The 20,655-nt window shown below is 42.9% G+C and overlaps 1 protein-coding gene across 1 annotated transcript in view; it reads right to left on the minus strand.

Annotated features, from left to right (window-relative positions):
- Positions 1 to 20,655, minus strand: part of LOC107093830 (neural-cadherin-like) — a 501,663-nt gene that overhangs the window by 244,103 nt on the left and 236,905 nt on the right. Inside the window, exons 17-23 of the mRNA XM_015389130.1 lie at positions 12,924 to 13,044; positions 11,414 to 11,576; positions 7,844 to 8,512; positions 5,386 to 5,577; positions 2,792 to 3,235; positions 2,386 to 2,716; positions 1,594 to 1,687 (exon numbers count right to left, since the gene is read on the minus strand). Of these exons, the coding sequence (XP_015244616.1) occupies positions 1,594 to 1,687; positions 2,386 to 2,716; positions 2,792 to 3,235; positions 5,386 to 5,577; positions 7,844 to 8,512; positions 11,414 to 11,576; positions 12,924 to 13,044 (2,014 nt within the window). The remainder of the gene's footprint in view (positions 1 to 1,593; positions 1,688 to 2,385; positions 2,717 to 2,791; positions 3,236 to 5,385; positions 5,578 to 7,843; positions 8,513 to 11,413; positions 11,577 to 12,923; positions 13,045 to 20,655) is intronic.

Here is a 20,655-nt window from a genome sequence, read left to right on the forward strand (position 1 = left end):
TGCACGCCTGCCGAGATGCATCCCCAGTACGGGTGTTATGAAGTTGAACATTAAATCCAAAGATTTTGTCTGAGTTACGGATGACTTATTTGTTGTAGTTTCTTATTATTCACACACAACAATAAACAGTGATAGCCAACGTCAGTTTAGAAACTGCAAAGCTTTGTCTTAAGTGGAAAATCAAATGGGCATCTACACAGCACAGCGTTCACAGACCAGTGTGATGCATTCGCAAGCGTCAGATAGCTATGGTGCATTCAAGAGCATGGGACATTTCACACTTACAAGGAAAGAGGTATAAACGGAACAGAACTTAACTCATACAATAATGTATTTATTCAGAAACAGTGTGGGCTTTCTTACAATACGGAATAATCTATGACTGTGTTTCTGTTATTTTTTGATTATGCACATCTACTAACTTTTTATTCTAAAAAATCTATAATATTACAGCAGCAAATTATCAAAGTTTTTCAAAAGCCTGTTTAAAAGCTCCAAATGAGGCTTCAGATCATACAGCGACAATTGCGCTGTCATTGTTTTACAGGCAGAATTTGCATTTGCTGACCCTTGTCCTTTAACTACTGATGGATATACAGGAATACAGGTCATACAAGTGTCAGCTCCTCTGAGATAGCACGGGATGCAATTTTTGGCAATTCCTTTTTTTTTTTTTTTTTTCAGAATTCAATGTATAACATGAATGCATAAATACCTCATTTTATTTCAGTGTTAAATAGTGTTTAAAGTAACAGATCATTAAAAATGTCTCTGGACCTTTACTGGTTGATGATTTTCTTTATTCGTACCCCACTGATTAATTGGTTACCCCTCGTTTAATGTTTATATATATTTATTTCATGTCATGTGCGCCATCATTGCAGATCATTGGCTCCATCCACATCTAGTGAAAACTAGTATAATTGGATGAGTCATATAACGCAAACACTGATTGGTTAGCTAAAGGAAATCATCAGAAGTAAGCAGGTTTTCTTCAAACTGCAAACGTGAATTGTCTATGTGTGTACTTTTGACACCACTGTTGAAATGAACCAGTGGATGCTGGTGTCTCTGAATCCATGTGCGATGGGAGCTCACATCATCATTAACAGAGAAGGGAAAACGATCAGATCCGTATCTGAATTAGTACCACATTAAAAAGGAGCTGAAAGTTGATTATTTAATGAGGTTAGAAGGTCACAGCTGTTCAGGCTGCTGATATGAGTCACATATGGGCAAAATATGACTAGCATTAGCCTGCTGTGTGAACATGGCCAGAGTTAGCATCTATGCTCATTCTCTAGCATCCAGCAGATTATTTAATGAACCTAATTTACTTTGCTCTGACCTGGATTGGACGATGAAATTATGCACATTAAAGCAAAGTTATTTCACTTAAAGCTTCATTTATCTGCAGACCATTTAAATAAAAAGGTAGGTGTTTTATGATGATATTCCAGCTTAAAAAGGATTAAATTCTGATCTATCCACATAAACACGAAGACATCTTTATTTCTGTCAGATTGAATATGATGACAAAAAGAAACCCTGAATAGGAAGAAAACCAGGCAGAAAGCACTGATTGGGTATTACCTTGGCAGGTGTCCCTCAAACACAAAGGTCTTATTATCCCAGTCATCAGGGTCGGGAGCGTAGATCTTTCCAAGGACGGTGGTTGGCATACGGCCTGAAGAAAAATGCATAGATCAGCTGGATTGCTCCTGACCAAAGACAGAACCAAACCCAACATGCTGCCTAGCCCTCATTTCCATGTAGACATATCGGTATCTGCTTTATACCGGTTATTATGCTAGTGAAGATTCTCAGTCATCCAGGTCATAGTCATTACAAAAAAGTAAAAAAATCCCCAGGACTTTGTTTCCAAGTTTATAGACGTTTCGCTTCCCATCCAGAAAGCTTTCTTAATTCAAAATATCTGGAGTATCATGGAGCTCAGGGCTTTTTAGAGTTGCCCAACAAGAGCCTTGTTATTGCTTAGAAAACATGCATTCATTAAGGTCGTTGTTGGCCAGCAAAAACCGAAACTGGCCAATGCCTCTGTAATCGGGAGTCCTTAGGGTAGGTATTGGCCTAGCTTACAGAAGTGATGTTTTGACCACCTGGGTGGCAATAACTGGATTCCTTCACACCCCATTAAAACCACTTGTGTCATTTGTCCAAAATGTGTACATTTTCGTCCTCAAAAGAGTGTCTTTAGGGTGTAGGTGGATAGCAGAGTCTTTTCAGGAGGAGGGAGCACTCCTGTGTTGAGCTGTGCATCTGTGGAGAGTTTGTTTGGTTTCTACAATATAAAGATCAAAGCATTCCTTACTGCATTAAATTGAGAAAGCTTCTGTTTTAAATGATCCTCAGAGCTTTTCTCACCTCTGTGGCTGTTGATCGATATCTGCTTCTCTCCGGCCAAGTGAGCGTGATCGTTTTGGTCCCCAATGGTCACAGTCAGAGTGCTGGTCACTGTCTTGGCTGGATGCCCGCTGTCACTCATGACCACAGGAAGCAGGAACTCTTTCTGCCGTTCACGGTCAAACATCCTGAGAGCTGTTAGCGTTGCAGAACCGTTCAAGTTATCCTGGAGGTAAAAGTCATTACTATAGCGGTACTCTGGAGGGACGCTGAAGCGAAAGGGAGGTCCGTTCTCAGGAGAGTCCCTGTCCACAGCTCGAAGGACGGTGGAGGTTTGGTTCAACCTCACCACCTAAAGAGGAAGCACAGGGTGAAAGCTTAGTTACAGCCAACAACCCTTAAGTCCTGAGGTCGGAGTCTAGCCTACCTGCGGACCGGCTACATTCTCAAAGACCACAGGAGAGTAGGCTGCCTCAAACTCTGGGCCATTGTCATTGACATCCAACAGAGGCAGCTGAACGGTAGCGCTTCCTGTAAGAGCCGGGATGCCATGATCTGTTGCTATGATGACCAAGAGATGTTGGGCCGTCTTCTCTCGATCAAGGGGCCGGGCCACAGAGAGCAGACCGGACTGGTCAATAGTAAACAGGCCCTCTGGGTCTGAGTCCTCAGACAGGCTGTAGGCTATATCACGGTTCTGGCCAGAGTCAGAGTCACTGGCCACCAAATGGGCCACGCTGGTTCCCACGCTTACATCCTCAGGCAGCGGTGCCAGAGCCAGAAAGTGAGGAATGAAGACTGGAGCATGATCATTGTAATCCTCCACCTCGACCACGCAGTGTAGAAAGCTGGAGAAGTCCAAGTCCTCCACCTGGTAAGCAGAGACAGTGCAGCATTTAGCAGTGGACAGAAAAACACACTGATAGACCAATTGGTGTAGTTCTAACAGTTCTACCAGGGAAACACACTGGCTTTGTCAGAACGTCCACACAAACATCTAAATGCCACCATGTTTGGCGGGTTATATATTGGACTTTATAGTGGAACTTATTTAACTGACCATTTAGACAGAGGATCACTACTTTTCATTCCCCGTTTGCACATGTCAACATGTCAAGAGCACCGGGGGTGGACATTTGGACAGAGCCACTGAACATGTCTACCTGGGAAACACACTGATAAACCAATTCAATTCAATTCAGTTTATTTATATAGCGCCATTTCACATGTCATCACAAAACAAATGTCATCTCAAGGCACTTTACAGTTTACCAGATCATACAGTCAAATTGATTCAAGTTTTCTGTCTAAGGAAAACCAGTTGATTGCATCGAGTCATTGACTCAAATGCAATCCTTCACACCAAGCATGTTTGTAGTGACAGTGGAGACGAAAAAAAATCCCTTTATAACACGAAGAAACCTTCAGCAGAACCAGACTCAGTGTGAGCGGCCATCTGAGGAGGCCGACCGGGGTTCAAGGAGACAGGAGAGATACAAAAAGCTACTGTAAAAGGCTGCCCCATCCAGGAAACACACAGCCAGCCAGGCAATCCAAATGGCATAGTTCTAACATGGCCGGCCAGGAACAAGCTCTCCTACCATCCAGTTTTAAATGTGACACAGAGTTGAGGAGGATCTCAGGGCAATAGTAGAGAGTGAGACTATGCTCTGAAGCCGGTCCAGACCCACAGACCCTTTGTTTCTTTATGGACTGGATCTAGTTTGAATAAAATAATTTCCATATGTTATGTGTTTTTCTAAAGCTATGTAACATCTTGGTGACTATGTCTGGACTGTGACGATAAGAAAATATGCAGGACAATAAATTGTTCTTGAAACAATTGCGATAAACAATAATATCGGCATTGGGTTTGAATCCGAAGTCTTTCTGTGCTGCGGTGTTGATGTTATGGTTTAGAACTAGTTTCATCTACGGGTTTCCAAACCTCATAAATCAAAATCTGGATGGAGCCCGTTAAAAGTCCTGCAGTTCTCCTGGTACCGTGTCTTGTCTCTGTTCCTCTTAACCACTGGGCAAGCCTGTCCCCATCTGAGCGTGTCTTACTGAGCTTGCTGCTGGACTCATGGACATTTAAACCTGCCTTATCCTTCTGTGGATTCCTGGAACCCTGGATCTCTCTGTTCCTGTTCGGATCAGAACCCCTGCCCGGTCTACAGATTCCTGGATCTCAAAATGGTCCTGTTCTTAACTGTTTCCTTGACCTGGATCGGTCTCCTGCCTGCTCAGTTTTGATGCTCACTTGCAGCATTGCAGACACTCTGTACAGCTCACCTCCACAGCACATGGGCTGATCCTGCCTCACCCGAGAGGATGAAAGGATAATCATCTTCTGTCTCTCTGTTTCTCCCACAACCAAAGTGCCAGTGATGGGCGATGCTCCGCTTTCCATCGCAACAGCTGCAGGTCCGCAGATTCATAGCACCCCATGTTCTGTTCTGTCTCTATTTTCATTTTTGTCATTAAACATTTTAACACTTCCTACTGTCTGTCCTGCCTGAAAGCTGGGTCCTTCTGTTTTATGTCAGTTTGACTAAAATCCATTAGAACATTAATAGAAAGCTCTGATGTCCTTCGAGAAAAAAAGCGTTTTATCTCTGCTGGAGGAGGCCTGGGTGAGAATCCTTACAAGACCTTAAATCTTCAGTGTTTATGATCAAAGACCTTTCTGCACCAATTCAGCACCATATAAACCCCTGACTGAAGCTGGATGTGATCCAGCGATGGTCAGAAGGACCCAAACAGCTCAGGTTGAATCCTCAACAGTAACTAAATATGTGGCAGCAGAAGCTATAACAATTGGCTCAGAGGCAGGGGGAGTAATGAGAAGGCTTTTATCTAAAGGAGAACTGCTGTACTGATTGCAAATGAACAACAGGTGTGAGGAGCTGGTAGCCATGGCAACCGAGGAGTATCATGGCTGGGAATTACAGAGAAAAATAAGCTGAGCTTCTCAATAAGCCAGAAAATGCTAGAATCCAAGCTGAGACCAAAACGCACCTTCAGAGTGAGGTTGAACTTCTGCTCGCTGTGCCGTTCATAGTCCAGCCGTTTCTTCAACCTCAGAGTTCCTCTCTGCTCCTGCTTCTGACTCAGCATGTAGAACTTCTGCTCCTGATCTCCCGCCACAACGCTGAAGGTCAGCTGAGCGTTTTCCCCAGTGTCCTGGTCCTCAGCAGCGAGTTCCAGAACCTTACCGCAAACAGAACCATCATGCTAACTGAGGTTAGACTCTAAAACAGAGGTTAGACTCTAAAACAGAGAACAGTGCTTCCTGTTGGATCATTTGGCAACACAAAAAAATCATTGACTCAGACCAGAACATTTCTTTTGTCCTAATTCATGCTTTTCTGACTCTTTCTAAACCTTTTAGGACCTTTTCTCAATATATGTACTTGTGCGTTCTTGTGTGCTTGTGTACTCGTGAAACTTCATCAGCCTCAGGCCTAGTACTGTTCCAATTCACAAAAACAGCAGACCGAGAACGGACAAAGTCCCGGATGTTGTTCTTGCCCCTCCCTCTTTACCCAGCATGCATCAGCAGACTTGTCTGTTCTTGAGATTGACAGCTGTCCCAGCATGCACTGCGGCCGCAGCAGCTTCCAGGTTAGCGCTCACAAAGCTCAGAGTACGGCTTTCTATCACTTGAAGAACATTTCCAGGATTAAAGGACTAATGTCTCAGCATGATCTGGAAAAACTAATCCATGCGTTTGTTTTTCATTGAATTGATTACTGCAACGGTGTTTTCACAAGTCTACCTAAAAAGTGGATCAGACAACTGCAGCTGATCCAGAACGCTGCTGCCTCGTGTGCTCACTAAGACTAAGAAAGTAGAGCACATCACCCCAGTTCTAGAGTCCTCACACTGGCTCCCTGTATCTCAGAGAATAGACTTTAAAATTCTTCTGTTAGTCCATAAATCTCTGAATGGCTTAGCACCTAAATACATCACAGACTTGCTATCAGTGTATCAACCCTCCAGACCGCTCAGGTCTTCTGGCTCCAGCCTGCTCTGCATACCTAGAACCAGAACTAAACATGGAGAAGCCGTATTTAGTTCCTATGCTCCACTTATCTGGAACAAACTTCCAGAAAACTGTAAAAGTGCGGAAAGCCTGAGTTCCTTTAAATCAAGACTAAAAACACATTTGTTTAGGATTGCCTTCGACTGTTCTAGTTAAACAGTTCAACTGAAACATCTTTAGTTGAACCTTTTTATTTTCTTTAGTCCTATTGTTTCTAATATTCATTTTTGTTTCTGCATTTTTTATTTAATTTTTTTTATTTTTTTCCTACTTGCTTTGATTCTGTTTTATTGTCCTATATTTTAACCATGTAAAACCCTTTGCATTGTCTTTGTAATGAATTGTGCTATACAAATAAATTTGCCTTGCCTTGCCTATTAAGTTAAAAGTTCTCATTTCTGTTGCTGTTGTTCAATAAAAGTAAGTCTTAAGATCAATTGAGGCGAGAACATTATACCTTTAAGCATCACTCTATGGTCCATCTAATGATTTAATGGGTAATTTAAAAACTTTTTTCCGTTGTTGAGAGTACTGCAGCAACCAGCGGACCTCCGAGGCTAATGGCAGCCAAGGCTAATGTTAGCCCGTCTGCAGCAGCCCTCTCTTTATCGACGATCAGAGTCCGAGTGATGTTTTATTTTGAAAAATATAAAAAATTAGGGTATTCTCTCCAAATTACATCAGTCGTGCATCTGTTCCTCTTAAAACAGGTTAATTCAGGTCAAGACGCATCCTATAAATAACAACCTATCTTTGTGAAGCGGGATTTTCTGCGGTTACAGCGACCAAAACAAAACTACGGAGCAGACTGGACATCAGGAGCACACTTTGTGTGTCATTGTCTCCAATTACACCTAGATGGGACCGGCTTGTTTAGGAGAAATAAGCTCAGGGCTCCCACTAATTCAACATAATGGTGAGCTTTATTTTTATTTTGTTGTATTTGATTTTATGCCAGTCGTATTATTTTATTTGATTGTATTTAACCCTCACACTTTAAAGGCCGGTGCGTGAAAATATTGTCTGACATACAACCGGTCCGTGGTGCAAAAAAGGTTGGGGACCGCTGGTCTAAACCATAAGGTCTGTCCTTAGTTCCTGCTCCTGATCCTCTGATCAGTTATTAATCCTGTTGGACACCTGACCGGGGACTCTGGTCTGCCACAGAAAAAAACGGACGTTTGCTCAGATCCAAAAACAAATTAGTTCCACTTAACTTATCAACGCCCAGCAGCTGGCATGTTTAGGAAATTAATTTGGCTATGAGCCATAATGCCGGAACATCTGAGTCATAAAAGCTCCAAACAGGTGCAGAAGTAGATGATTCAGACTGTAAATCCAGGAAAAGGCAGAAGGCTCTGATGTATAAAAGTTTCTGATTGCTTTAAACTGTCAGGCTAATCTGAGGCCTTAAAGGCGATGTTTACCCACCTCTGAGTTGGGCTCTGAGTTCTCAGAGATCCTTGCTTGACAGGAATGATCTAGGAACCTTGGAGCATGGTCATTTACGTCTGTTATCTGAATGGTTGCGGTTCCAGTTCCAGTCATCCCTCCTCCATCTCTGGCCTCCACAACCAGCAGGTAGGACTCCACCTGCTCCCGGTCCAGACCTCCTACGCCTACAGAAATAGTTCCTGAGGTGGGGTTGATGGTGAACATGTCTGAGGAGGTGGGCACTCCACCCAGTCTACTGTCTGTGGAGTCTAAAATACCCACAATCCTATAGGACAGCACAGCGTTTTGCCCCACGGCCGAGTCATCCAAGTCGGTCGCGGTCATCTCCATGACGGACGTCCCGGGTGCTGAGTTCTCTGCCACATCTCCAAGGCAACTGAGAGCGCAGGGGAACACTGGGGCATTGTCATTGATGTCCCACACATTGATGATGACGTCGGTGAATCCCGTCAGACCCTCACCCCCCTCATCTGTGGCCAGGACGACAAAGCGCCAAACAGCACGCTCCTCGCGGTCCAGTGTCCTCTGGGCGTAGATCTTTCCTGTGACCTCATCGATTATGAATTCGCTCTCAGCACCTTGGCCATGGAGGGAGTACCGCAGGGCCTCCTGGTCAGCATCCTTATCTGGGTCGGACGCCGTCACCTAAAATGTCAACAGAGACCCTCAAATGGTTACTGAAACACTCCTGACCTGAAGACATCTCCTCACTGAAAACCTTCAAATATTTGTTTTTTTTCTACTCAGTTTTTTCTGCTTGTTTTTTTACTCTGCTTTTAGAGGGATCCAATGGATGTAAAGTCTGTTTTTAGAGTCAGATCTGGACTCTGGTTGGTTCCAGCCTCTACTGGATTCACTGGAATGTTCTGGGTCCAGTTCTGCTTCAGTCTAGCTTGTTTCCCAGTGTTCTTCTCCAATAAGCCAAACAATCCTTTTAAAACAGCTTTCCAAAAATGACAGCTCTTCCTAAAATACAGATAGTATTCCAGTGTTGATCTCTTGGTATTCAGTGTCTGTTCTTGCTAATATCAGACCAACCCACCTCCTTCTGTCTGTCTCTATTTGTTTTAAGGAGGATTTAAAGATAAAATCATATAAAAGAAAGACAACATTGGAATTTTTAGTTGTCCTTTCTGGATCTCAGTCACTGATTGGATGCGGCATCTGAAAAATTGAAACTCCAACTTCTACAGTTGATTTGTTTTTTGATTCCCTGTCTAGCTTACAGAATGACTCCTGTAAAATAACCACAATCAACCTCCTTTGTTTTCTTGTCTGAAGAAAACAAAGGACAGAGAAAAAAAATTAAAGACAGAGAAAAATTAAAGACAGAGAAAATCATCTTCCACTAAAAGAAATTGAAAATTACAAAAGTAATAATAATAAAACATTTTTAAAAATGGAAATCATGAAATCATACATAGAGCGTGGACTATATAGTGGACTCAGTTAACTGACCTTTCGGACAGATTATCACTACTTTTCAAGGTGCATTGTGGGAAATTTTGAGTCCACTTTTTCATCCACTAGATACTTGGACACTCATGTAAAATGGTGTAAGCCCTCTATAGTGCTCTATGCTTGGGTTAGGGTAGATGTTCAGACACAGAAAAATACATCCATATCCATATATTAATAAATAAAAGAAGTAAACCAGCCTGATGGAGCTGCTGAACTACAATGCTGTCAAGGAACCCTTTGAGGCAACAATCAGTGAAATCAGGTGTTTTCTGTAACATTCAGGAAAAGTTTAGTCAGAAAAAAAGGGGGGGGGGGGGGGGTCAAAGAGCTTTCATCTGTCTGGAACAGACTGTTTTTTAGAATTATTTTATTAACAAAACTTAAAATCGATATTTTATTCTATTAAAGGTACACTATGCAACATTTTTCAGTTAATGAATGTGTTCCATAACGTTTTGGATGATTAAATGAGTCATTTCAGGTTGAACAAAGGTATTCTCGGCCGCCCTGGTGGTCTGTGGGGGAAATACCGCACTTGCAATTGCAGGAGCACCGACCCGCACCCACAGGCTCAGAAGTCTCGCGAGAGTCAGTCTTGCTTTACGGCGAGAACTGCTACACGCCCCCAGTTAAAAGCATGCTCGTTGCTAGCACAGTGGCAATCTTTGTGCAGTTATGCTACGTTCACATCGGACGCAGCAAAATCGCGTCTGCTGCTTCCTTTTTGCTGCTTGTACCAGTTAGTTCTGACGCGTGGCTGAAGCAGCTTTGCTGCTCTGGCTGCGCGGTGCGAAAGTGTGTCTGACGCGTGTTGGGCGGAGCTTCACTATCCTTTCTCTGCCTTGCAGCTATATTTGCTATGATCAGTGGGAATAAAGTAGTTTTAATATGTGTTTAAGTGAGAAAATACACCTGAAAACGTAATCAGTGCAGTCAGTTCATTCAGATTATCATCCTGCCTTCAATATTTTTTCTGTCGGAGCCGCTCAGACCCCCACATACCAGCGGTGCGCCGACAGTAGGAATCCCTTCATCAGCAGCCTCTGGCCGGGTCACCTCCTCGCGGTTCACCGTGGCAGCTGGTAGGTGTTTTTCATCTAAATAATCCAAACTGCATATTCTGCCGGCAGATTTCTGCATTTTAAGTTAATTTAGGCGTCAATAAACTGTTTAAGAGGAGTGATCATCAGCGCTGTGTCTTTCTCCCTGCGTCAGATGATTAAACGCGCCCGACGCGCTGCTTCAGCTGCTCAGACGCGCTGCGCCTGCTGCTCAAAACGCGCCGCGGGACCTTTTGCTGCGCCTTGACGCGCGTCAACCATTGACTTTGCATGTAAACTCGCTGCTTCTGTCGCGCCAGCTGCGTCCGGTGTGAAAGCAGCGTTAGTCATTTGTTGCGTTCGCCTGTCTGCTAAGCTCAAAACAACCACGCCTGGCTTGACGGAGAAACCAGGAGAACAGCTGTGCATATTTACGACAGTGTACTTTTACTTTCGGCCTCTGGGGGGAGCCTCGCTGGAAAATCAACACCGGTTGCATAGTGTACCTTTAAATCATCATTTTGTACATTTTTATTTATTTTTACTTTTTCAGTTTTGTGTTATTTAAATTAGTAGAGTGAAATGTTAATTTTCTTTATTGGGAGGGGGTGCAGTGTGTGTGCCGCAAAAAGGCCACAACTGCTATCAGCGCCTCTTCCCACAGCCTGCCAGCCTCTGTGCGGGGCGCCAGTTTGTCATCCCCCCCCCAGTGAAATGATGGATGATGGTGAACCAGTAGTCATTCTGAATTCAGAGGAACTGAAGCTTTCATTTCCTAAACATGACATCCCAGTGGAAGATAAACCCCAGAGCAGTTTAGGACAAAGGCTGGTTCCACCAAAGATCAGGTCAAAGGTCATTCTGTTAGGGATGAAGAAGGGAGGAACACTGGTTAGAGAGAGGAGGACAGGAATCTTCTGTTCCTCACTAAACTAAGGAAGAAGAGAATAAACTAAGAACAAACACCAACCCGTCCAGAAAACTGAAACAACCTTCTAGAGTCAACGAGGCTTGCTTGGTCAGTTTGCTGCCTGCATCATCATACCTGCAGGACAAAGACTGGTGAACCATCCAGCTCCTCCGTCACGCTGCCGTAGTACTCGTTCACCGTGAACACGGGGGCCTCGTCATTCTTGTTCACTACGTTCACCGTCACCGTTGTGTAATCTTCCCACTTCCCGTCTGAAGCCAAGACATGAAGCTTGTATCTGAGAAAAACGTTTCCAACAGAAAAGAGATTTCAGCATCAAAACCTCAGAATTGTGAAGCTAGTGTTGGGTCACTTAGAAGACCTGAGGAGTTGATTTTAACACTCAGGGACATAAAGGGACACCTTAGGAACGTCTCTGCTTCCTTCTCAGCAGTGAACAGAAAACAGCTGCTTCATTTTAAACAAGCAGCTCGTTAAAATCAGGCTGTTTACTTTCAGTATTGATTCCTCTGCTAAACACTGATGATCATCAAGTTGTTAAACATCATGTGTGCAATAATGACTACTGCTCCTGTTCTCGTCTGGGTGACTGCAGAGACGTTTCTGTTTGTTTCACAGTGCAGCAGAGGGAGCTCCTTTAGATAGAAGATGTTCTGCCGTGATGTCAGTGACTGAGTTCAATGATCAGAGCGATCTGAGAAAAGCTTAAAGAACAAAATGATGGTGTCACTATACAATAGCAGCCATTCAGAATGGCCCTTCCTAGTCAAAAGCCATTCGAAAGGCAGCAAAATCCCCTCCAACTTCTAGCCACCGGAGTGACCCCTTCTTGCATATTTTTTACTCTGACTCCATCCATTCACTGAATTACAGGGTCTGACCAGGAGATTACACTTCTCCTTAGATCTTAATGTCGACATATCATGACAGAAAGAACATTTTAATACAAATATTGATGTTTAAAAAAGAATTGTAGGGGACCAGCAAAGCTGTCAGGGGGCAAGAGGTGGGGTCCACCCTGGACAGGTCGCCAGTCTATTGAAGGGCAACACAAAGACAAACAACCATTCACTCACACACTAACACCTAAGGAGAATTTAGAGAAGCCAGTTAACCTAACAGTCATGTTTCTGGGCTGTGGGAGGAACCCACACATGCACAGGGAGAATATTCAAACTGCATGCAGAAAGACCCTGGGCAAGGAATCAAACCATCTTGCTTTGAGGCGGCAGTGCTACTCACTGCTCTACTGTGCAGCCCGGAAGGACTGAGCGTCAGAAACTATTCGGATTGGTGGTGATGTTTAATTTTTTATTTTAATTCAATTCAGTTTATTTATATAGTGCCAATTCACAACTTATGTCATCTGAAGGCGCCTAGCTGTTTTAAAACTTTTAGCATGAGTCAATACTTGGAACCTGAGATTTGTTTGTGGGGTAAATGAGGCAAGAAAGTCGCCCTGTTGCTGTCACATCAGATATAACAGATCTGTTCAAATTCTCATATCTGATCTTTAGGAAAGAAGGAGGTCCGGTAGGATGAACTTTATCAAGCTCAGCCCCACAGACCAGAAGAAGTAGACACAGCAGAGTCCAGCATGAAAGTTGCAGTCAGCCCTTTGTACCTTTTGTTCAGTTCGTAGTCCAGAGGCTGAGCGATGAAGATGGCTCCCACCTCTGGCTCCACGTCAAACACGCCTCCTGTGTTTCCTGATGTGATCTGGTAGCGAAGCTTGGCATTTCCACCTGCAGCCGAGAAAGCAAAGTCATTTTTACAAAGTGACAAATCTAACTGATGAAGGGCTTAATGGACGACTCCCCTAACTAAATCTAACTTTTTTCTTATAAACTGTATGAATAGAAGTCCTATAGAGCCAGCAATGTCAGGACAATTTACTGCACATTTGTTCAAATCACGCTTTTTAGTCTAAGACTGTCTGTTTGGCGCCCTCCCCCGGCTAAAAAGATTTAAATTTAGCTATTGACTAAGAACTGAATGTGATGTCAGTAAAGGAGAGCTGACATCACCAGCACAAAGCTGGATAGCTGCTCTCTGCTGACTCTTGATTCGACACCCAGCGGTTTGCTTAGAGAGTGACAAAAATTTTCTTCATAATAAAAATGTATGAAAAAAACAGCTAAATGCATTAAAACTGGAAAAAAACAGCCTTCATCAATCCAGTCTAGTGACCTGTTATCTGTCAGTTACATTGGAAAAAAACAATGATCTTTAAGAAATATTTAAATACAATTATTGTGATCAATAAATATCTGAACTGCACCACTCCGATCACCTCTGTCTAAGGGTCTTGTTTCAGACCAAACAAGACCCCTTTAGACAGAGGCTAGTGCATCCTAAAGAAAAATACCCAAGACCCTTATAAGATGAGCGGAGTGGTGTATGAAGTTAAGTATAGTGAAGAATGCTCTGATCTTTACATTGGAGGCATATAAGGAAGCCATTGATGTTAAGAGAGAAAAAACAACCTTAAACAGAGCGAGTGGAATTTGGTTCCAGCACTCAAAAACCTAAAATGCAGTAATAGTGTCAATTCCTTCTCACTATCATCTCAATCCTCATGGCCATGGAGGGGATCAAAACACCTCGTCTGTTCAGCCAGGCCAACAACAACCCTAACAAGTCCCCTTTTCAGAGGGCCACTATCAGGTTTTGCTGGCCAACAAAGGCCTCAACAACTCACCATTACTAAGGGTCTGGACCTTTAAGTTATCAGGCACCTCTTCTCTGGAACCAACTACCAGTTTTAGTCCGTGAGGCAGACACCCTGGCTACTTTTAAGGCAAGGCTCAAAGCAATCATTTTTGATAGAGCTTATAGTTAAAGTGGCTCAGGTTCTCCTAAGCTCTCTATAGTTATGCTGCTATTGGATTAGCCTACTGGAGGACATAGGAACCCCTTTTCATCTTTTTGCTTCATTTTATCTCTTTTCTTCCAAACTCCATCTTATATCAGAGATCTGATTGTTCCTTATGTCCCTAACAGAGCACTTTGCTCTCAGTCTGCAGGTTTACTAGTGGTTCCTAGAATTTCTAAAAGCAGAATGAGAGGCAGATCTTTTAGTTATCAGGCTCCTCTCCTGTGGAACCAACCACCAGTTTTAGTTCATGAGGCAGACACCCTGTTTACTTTTAACAGTAGGTTTAAAAATTTCCTTTTTCATAAAGTTTAGAGTTAGAGTAGGTAACGTTATCCTGAGCTATCTTTTTTTTAACAACCTGTCTGGTGATGTGGCAATAAGAATAATTGTCTTGATGCCAAAAAGAGAGTCAAACAGATTTTGCCTTTACAAGTGGAGCAGTATGGCTATCACCATAGTGTTCCGCTTGATTTATGCATGTAATTAGCTTTTATATGAAAGGAAAGGAAAAACAGAAAAAAGGAGAAAAGAAGAAAGAAAACAAGATAAAAGCGAGGTAACGATAAAACATCTTCAGTCTGCTTCATCACCTCGAAAGAGCTGTAAGAAGAACAGCACAACCAATGGATATAGTATAAGAGATACAATAAAATAACACCTTGATACTATCGCTAAAGTATAAGAAGTACTATTTAATCTGACATGTATACTGTGGTAGCTGATCAGAATATGGGCTTTCTGTGTGGAAGTGAATCTCTAAGTACCTTGTGCATGTAACTTCTGCATGTAAAGTTTATCCAAAGGAAAAATGCTCAATAGTGGTTGTGAAGATCCAAAGACGCGCCCCTCCAAAGCACCAAGGCGAGCACCGGGGGACCCAAAGCCCCAGACGTCCAAAGGGATCCTAAGAGCGAAAGTGCCCAAGAGGGGCCAACCCATGAAATCCGACCCCCCGCCAAGGGAGGAGGAGAGACTGCCCTTAAGAAATCCCCCATCTGCCGCAATGCCGAAAGCCCCCAGGATGCGCAGGGACGAGTCTGCGGGCTCCGCCGGCAGCCAGCCACCCCGAATTGGACCCGAGGCCCCAGGGGTGCCCTGCCCCCCGGCGGGAGCCCCGACCGGGTTAGGGTTAGCCTGTTAGGGTTATTCTGAGCTATCTTTGTAGTTATGCTGCTGACTGTATACTGTCTCTCTAAAGTGACCTAAGATGACATGTTTTGAATTGGCACTGAAGAAACAGCCTGAATTGAAAATAACGTTTTCGACAATCTTTTAGTGGCTGATCAATGAAACATTCCCCTTAACGGTTTTACGGTGGTCTGCATCCCGATTCACCGTCCTCCATGTTAATATGAGAGGGAAAAACTGGGTCTCTAAAGATGAGAGGAGATTCAGAGCTTATTAAGGAGATGAAAGTGGAGGAAGGAGGGAGTCGAATGCTCTAATCCACCGTTTTGTACTGTCTGTCTGTTTCCATTCTAAATGAGACATAAGGGAATACATAGGATTGCGTTCCGTTGATTCATCCTCATTGTCTTTTTTTTGTACTTGTAGAAATCCCTTAAGCACTTAGAAATCACTGAAATCCAAACAGAAGAGAAAGTAGAATTGAACAGGGAATAATAAAACAGTTAATATAAACAAACAACTTGAGAGAAAATTAATGTTTTTTTCCCAGATGAACCAATTTTAAAGTTCTTCCTCCTCCCGGGGTGAGGTGTATCGCCGAATGCAGAGAGCCAAGAAAGACTGACTGGAGGCCTGGATTCTGGTTTCTGATTCTGCACTGAGTCTTTGAAAGATAAGCCTGCATTTAATGTGAGCAATGCAAAATTTATTTAATATGAATACAAAGCACTAGCTCAGGGCTTCCAAAAGGACCCCCCCGGGGTCACAATAAGTGATCCCTGTTGTATATGGAGGGCAGAAATATTTGATGATACAGAACTTCAAACGTACCATGAAATAAACACAAGTATTATAAAATTTTACTATTTTTAAATAATAATTATAGCAGGATTTTGTACAATAAACAAATAAATACATGTCTCGTTAAGTTAAACACTGGCGGTCTTCCTCTGGCGATGTGGGGGGTTGCCATGGCAAAGAAGCCTCACTGTTCGTAGGGAGCAGAGGAAGAGCCTCTGCTCGATTTATAGTTTTAGTCAGACTCATGGTGTAAAGGCTGCAGGTAGCAAAACGAAGAAGAACTCTGGATAAGAACAGGAGTGAGAGGAAGCCATGGAGCACAGTCAGCATAGGGATATGCATGTTCCCAGCACGCCTGCTGACAAGGGGGACAACTGGGACAGTTTTTTCTTTTTTTTCCCCAGCTTTTTATTGTTATTACGCTGTCACAAGTACAGAGCAACGAAATTCACTTTCTTCATTTAATCCATCTCCTTGGGGAGGAATGGGCTGCAATTGTGCAGCGCCTGGGGAACAGTGTGGGGTTAAGGGTCTTTTGCTCAGAGACCTAGGGTGGCAGTCTGTAGGAGTGGGGCTTGAATTCAGAACCACAGGATAACAATCTCTATGCCCTAACCACTAGGCCGCTTCTCATGTTTTCCAAGCGATAATAAGGATTTTAAATTGAGAAACGTCTTCAGACTTGGGAAAACAAAGTTCTTCCTCCTTTCGGGGTGAGGTGTATCGCCGAGCGCAGAGAGCCAAGAAAAACAGACTGGAGGCCTGGATTCTGGTTTCTGATTCTGCATAGAGTCTTTGAAAGATAAGCCATTATTTGATTGAGGTGACAACCAACTGTTTTTGGAAACTCCTCTGTGGGTTTACTAGACATAGGTGGACCTTTTCAAAGAGCGGCATGTTCTGTTGTGTCTGGAGTAAAGCCAGAGCTGACCTATTGTCAGGCTCTGTGGCGGTGTGATGGTCTCTGACTGCTCTGCCACCTCTGGACCTGAACAACAAGCTGCTCCTCAGCAAAGCATAAACTCCACCCTGTACTAGAACACTTATAAGTTTGCTGTTTTAACAACAATTAAAAAAATCTCTCATCTCATCAGTGTAATCAAGTGTCTGTAGTACAGTCCAACTGTAAACAGCAAGAAGAGATTTTGTTTTTTTTAATCAAAGGCAGGGGATTTACCATTGGACAATACTAGGCCGCTGTCTAGGGCCCCAAGTTCCCGGAGGCCCGTTAAAACTTTGTTTCCATATATAGTTAAAACAACTATTCCTTATTTGTGTACATTATTTATGTTTTTGATAAAAATCCATTCACTAATTTGCCATCAGCTTATAATGTAGCCTACACTGTGTCTCAGCCCCCCAAACCCCCCCCCCCCATATTGGACAAGTCCATTTGCTGCACATGTTCAGAAAGGTCCAAACAGACAGCAGCAAACCATTTGAAAGCAAACAATGCGAAGAGCAGTGTTGCCAACTTAGTGCTTTTTTCACTATATTTACCGACTTTCAGACCCCTTCTAGTACTTTTATTTTAAAAATTCGCCTAGTGCCAAATCAAGGAGACTTTGGCAACAACATCTAAAAGCAGCGAACTCTGCTCTCCAGAGCCAGTAGATTGGTAACCCGCCTCCTGCTCTCCTCTATCTTGTCTGCTGTCATGATTCATGCATCTATTATTTCATCCAAATGAAAATGGAGAACAGATAAGCAGATCATGGCTTGTCTGCAGTGAAAAAAAGGGTTAGTTACTTTAGCCGTCATCTTTTTGGAAACACAGGAAGGAGCAATCAGCTAAGTGAGCTTAATGCCTGGAAAAAAAATCTTTCATTTCTTTTGAGACAGCATGAAAAGTCAGATGAGAACAAAACATAGAGAGGACAACAACAAGAAAAGGGAAAAGAAGAGGGGGACAAAGCATAGAACAAATAATGTTTTAATTAATTTATTAATTAATAATGTATATCTGTATAATATGTCATCATTTTATGTTCTCAATTCAGAGGGCCCCCTGCCTGTGTTTGCCTAGGGCCCCAAATTTCCTAAATCTGCCCCTGTCTGTGAGGTACTGTGACCATTTTATCAGGCGTCATATCGGCAAAAACAATCATTAATGACAACAAGATTAAAACAAACAGAGTTCCTTGACATAAATATGATATTTATTTGACTCTATGACTTGAAATATATCACTCTAGGTATCAGCACTTTTTTCCATGGTTTATTGACTCCCTTCTGTAAAGTACAGGCCAGTCCACTGTGTTTCCTTAGCTGAATGTTTTCTGATCTCAGAGCAAACATTAGATGTATTCCTTAATTAAAAGTGTTTCCTCAGTCGAAAAGTAAAATTAAGACAAAAATGTCTGCTCTGCATAGTCCCTCATCCTGACTGTTAGTTCACCAACACCTCAGCTTTGCCACACTACCTACAGGCTCTGGTTATTTATAGTCAGCATCTAAAGACATATATTATGCATGGAATCCACTACATGACATTACAATTTCTTCTCCTCTTAGATTAAAAGGAAGATTTGCTCAGTATGCAAAGAGAAAAGGAAGCTGTCCTTGAGATGCACGGCTGTTTTCACTTAATAAGCACTTCTAGTAAGGCTGTCTAACAACACCAACGCTGCAGAAATCTCCACTTCTTTAAAAAATGCATGTTGCAGCATTTTGTTTGGGAATCAGGAAAAAAACAACATGACAGGATTTAAATGATTTTTTTTAAAGACAGGTAGGATGCCATGAGAGGCTAACCTTTAGTGCTGAAGATAGCGCCTGCGTCATTTCCTCCTACTGATGCTGTATGTCTTGTTTTTTAAGAGACTGATTTTCTTCATCTGTAGTCATTCAGGCGTGACCCCATTTGAAACAGATTTAATTTTAAACACGGTTTACGATTAAATAAACCTTATTCTATCAGTAAACACATACCAAGTACTTTTTTAGAGCTTTTTGCTGCTTGGCAGTGGCGCCACCAGAGGGTGGCGAGGGGTGGCCACTGGCTAATCAGTGCAAAGACCTGGCCACATTACCATCAGTTTGGAATTTCATCCCGTTATGCACAGCCAGCGACGTAACAAATAAACCAAATAAATCACAGAGTTCTGCCTCACGCGCTGTGATTGGAGTCAGCAGCAGTTTACCAAAACTGAATTGGGCTACTTGTGAAACAGGCTAGCTGGCCAGCAGAGAGGTAAAAGGTTACAAAGTGTTGGTTTATAGATCTCAGGTTACAACATTACTTTTTAAACTCTCCTTAAAAGCCAAGGTTCCCAAACTTTGTGGGTAGGAATGCTGCCTTGCATCAAGAAGGTTCTGGGTTTGATTCCGAACCTTTATGCATTGATTTGCATGTTCTTTCCAGGTACTCCAGCTTCCTCCTATAGTCCAAAAGCATGACTGTTACAGTAGCTGGTCCCCTACAATTCCTTTTTAAACATCAACATTTGTATTAAAATATTCTTTCTGTAATGATTTGTGGACATTAAGATCTAAAAAGAAGCGTCATCTCCTGGTCTTGGACCCTGTATTTCAGTCAAAGGGTGAAGTCAGAGTAAAAAAAATGTGCAAGCCAAGGAGTAGGACAGTGGCTAGAAGTCGGAGGGAATTTTGCTGGGAGTTGCAGGGAAGTGGGTTGCCATTCGGCTGGCGTTTGACTGGGAAGGGTCGTGTTTGGAATGGCTGCTACTGTAGGTTAATTGGCTTCTCTTAATTCTCCTTAGGTGTGTGAATGGTTGTTTGCCCTGTGTGTCTCTGTGTTGCCCTTCGATGGACTGGCAACCTGTCCAGAGTGGACCCCGCCTCTCGCCATAGACAGCTGAAGACCCAGCACCCCTCGCAAAACAAGCTAGGATAAGCGTAATGGAAAATTGTTGAGCCCCACAGTAATCTGCGTGGAATTAAAATGGATAACATTTCATATACATTATTGTTAAACAATGTGTTGTTTCCAGATTAAATGGGGTGTTTAAAATAATAGTATAAAAACAAGCTGCAGTAACTGATTGAGAAATATTCTCAGAGGGAAGTGGCTCACTAAAGTGGCTCAATAACTATGGGCTTATTTATCATCTGCATTCTGCACACTTAAAGGCATAGAGTACGATCTTTTATTTCCTGGTGGATCATCAAAATAAGTGGTCCTGATTGTCAGCCATTCGGGTGACATGTTTACGTGAGGCCGTCCTACATACTCGCCCCATTAGCTCTCTTTTTTGTGCATGCTCACTTTCAGCCACATATCTGTGGTGAGCTACGGTTTTAGACAGTCATTGAAGCTCAACCTTCTTACCGCGGTTCTTTGAAAATGGCTGAGGGTTGTAAGAGAAAAAGTGTCTACGAAGTGTATGAGAAGAAGAGAAAGGCCTCAGAAGAGGCAGATTGCGAGGAGATCTCTCTATGCAAAGCATTCTAGGATTTGGCGATACAGTGGCCCAATGTTGCCATGGGCTACCGCTACCCAACAGCGCCGACTGATAACAAAGATGGCGCAGGCACCACGCAGGGGAGTAGGAGTTAAGTGACCAACGGAGATAAAAGCAGTTATTAT

Source organism: Cyprinodon variegatus, unplaced genomic scaffold, assembly GCF_000732505.1.
Source record: "Cyprinodon variegatus isolate N-32 unplaced genomic scaffold, C_variegatus-1.0 Scaffold448, whole genome shotgun sequence".
Lineage (NCBI taxonomy): Eukaryota > Metazoa > Chordata > Actinopteri > Cyprinodontiformes > Cyprinodontidae > Cyprinodon > Cyprinodon variegatus.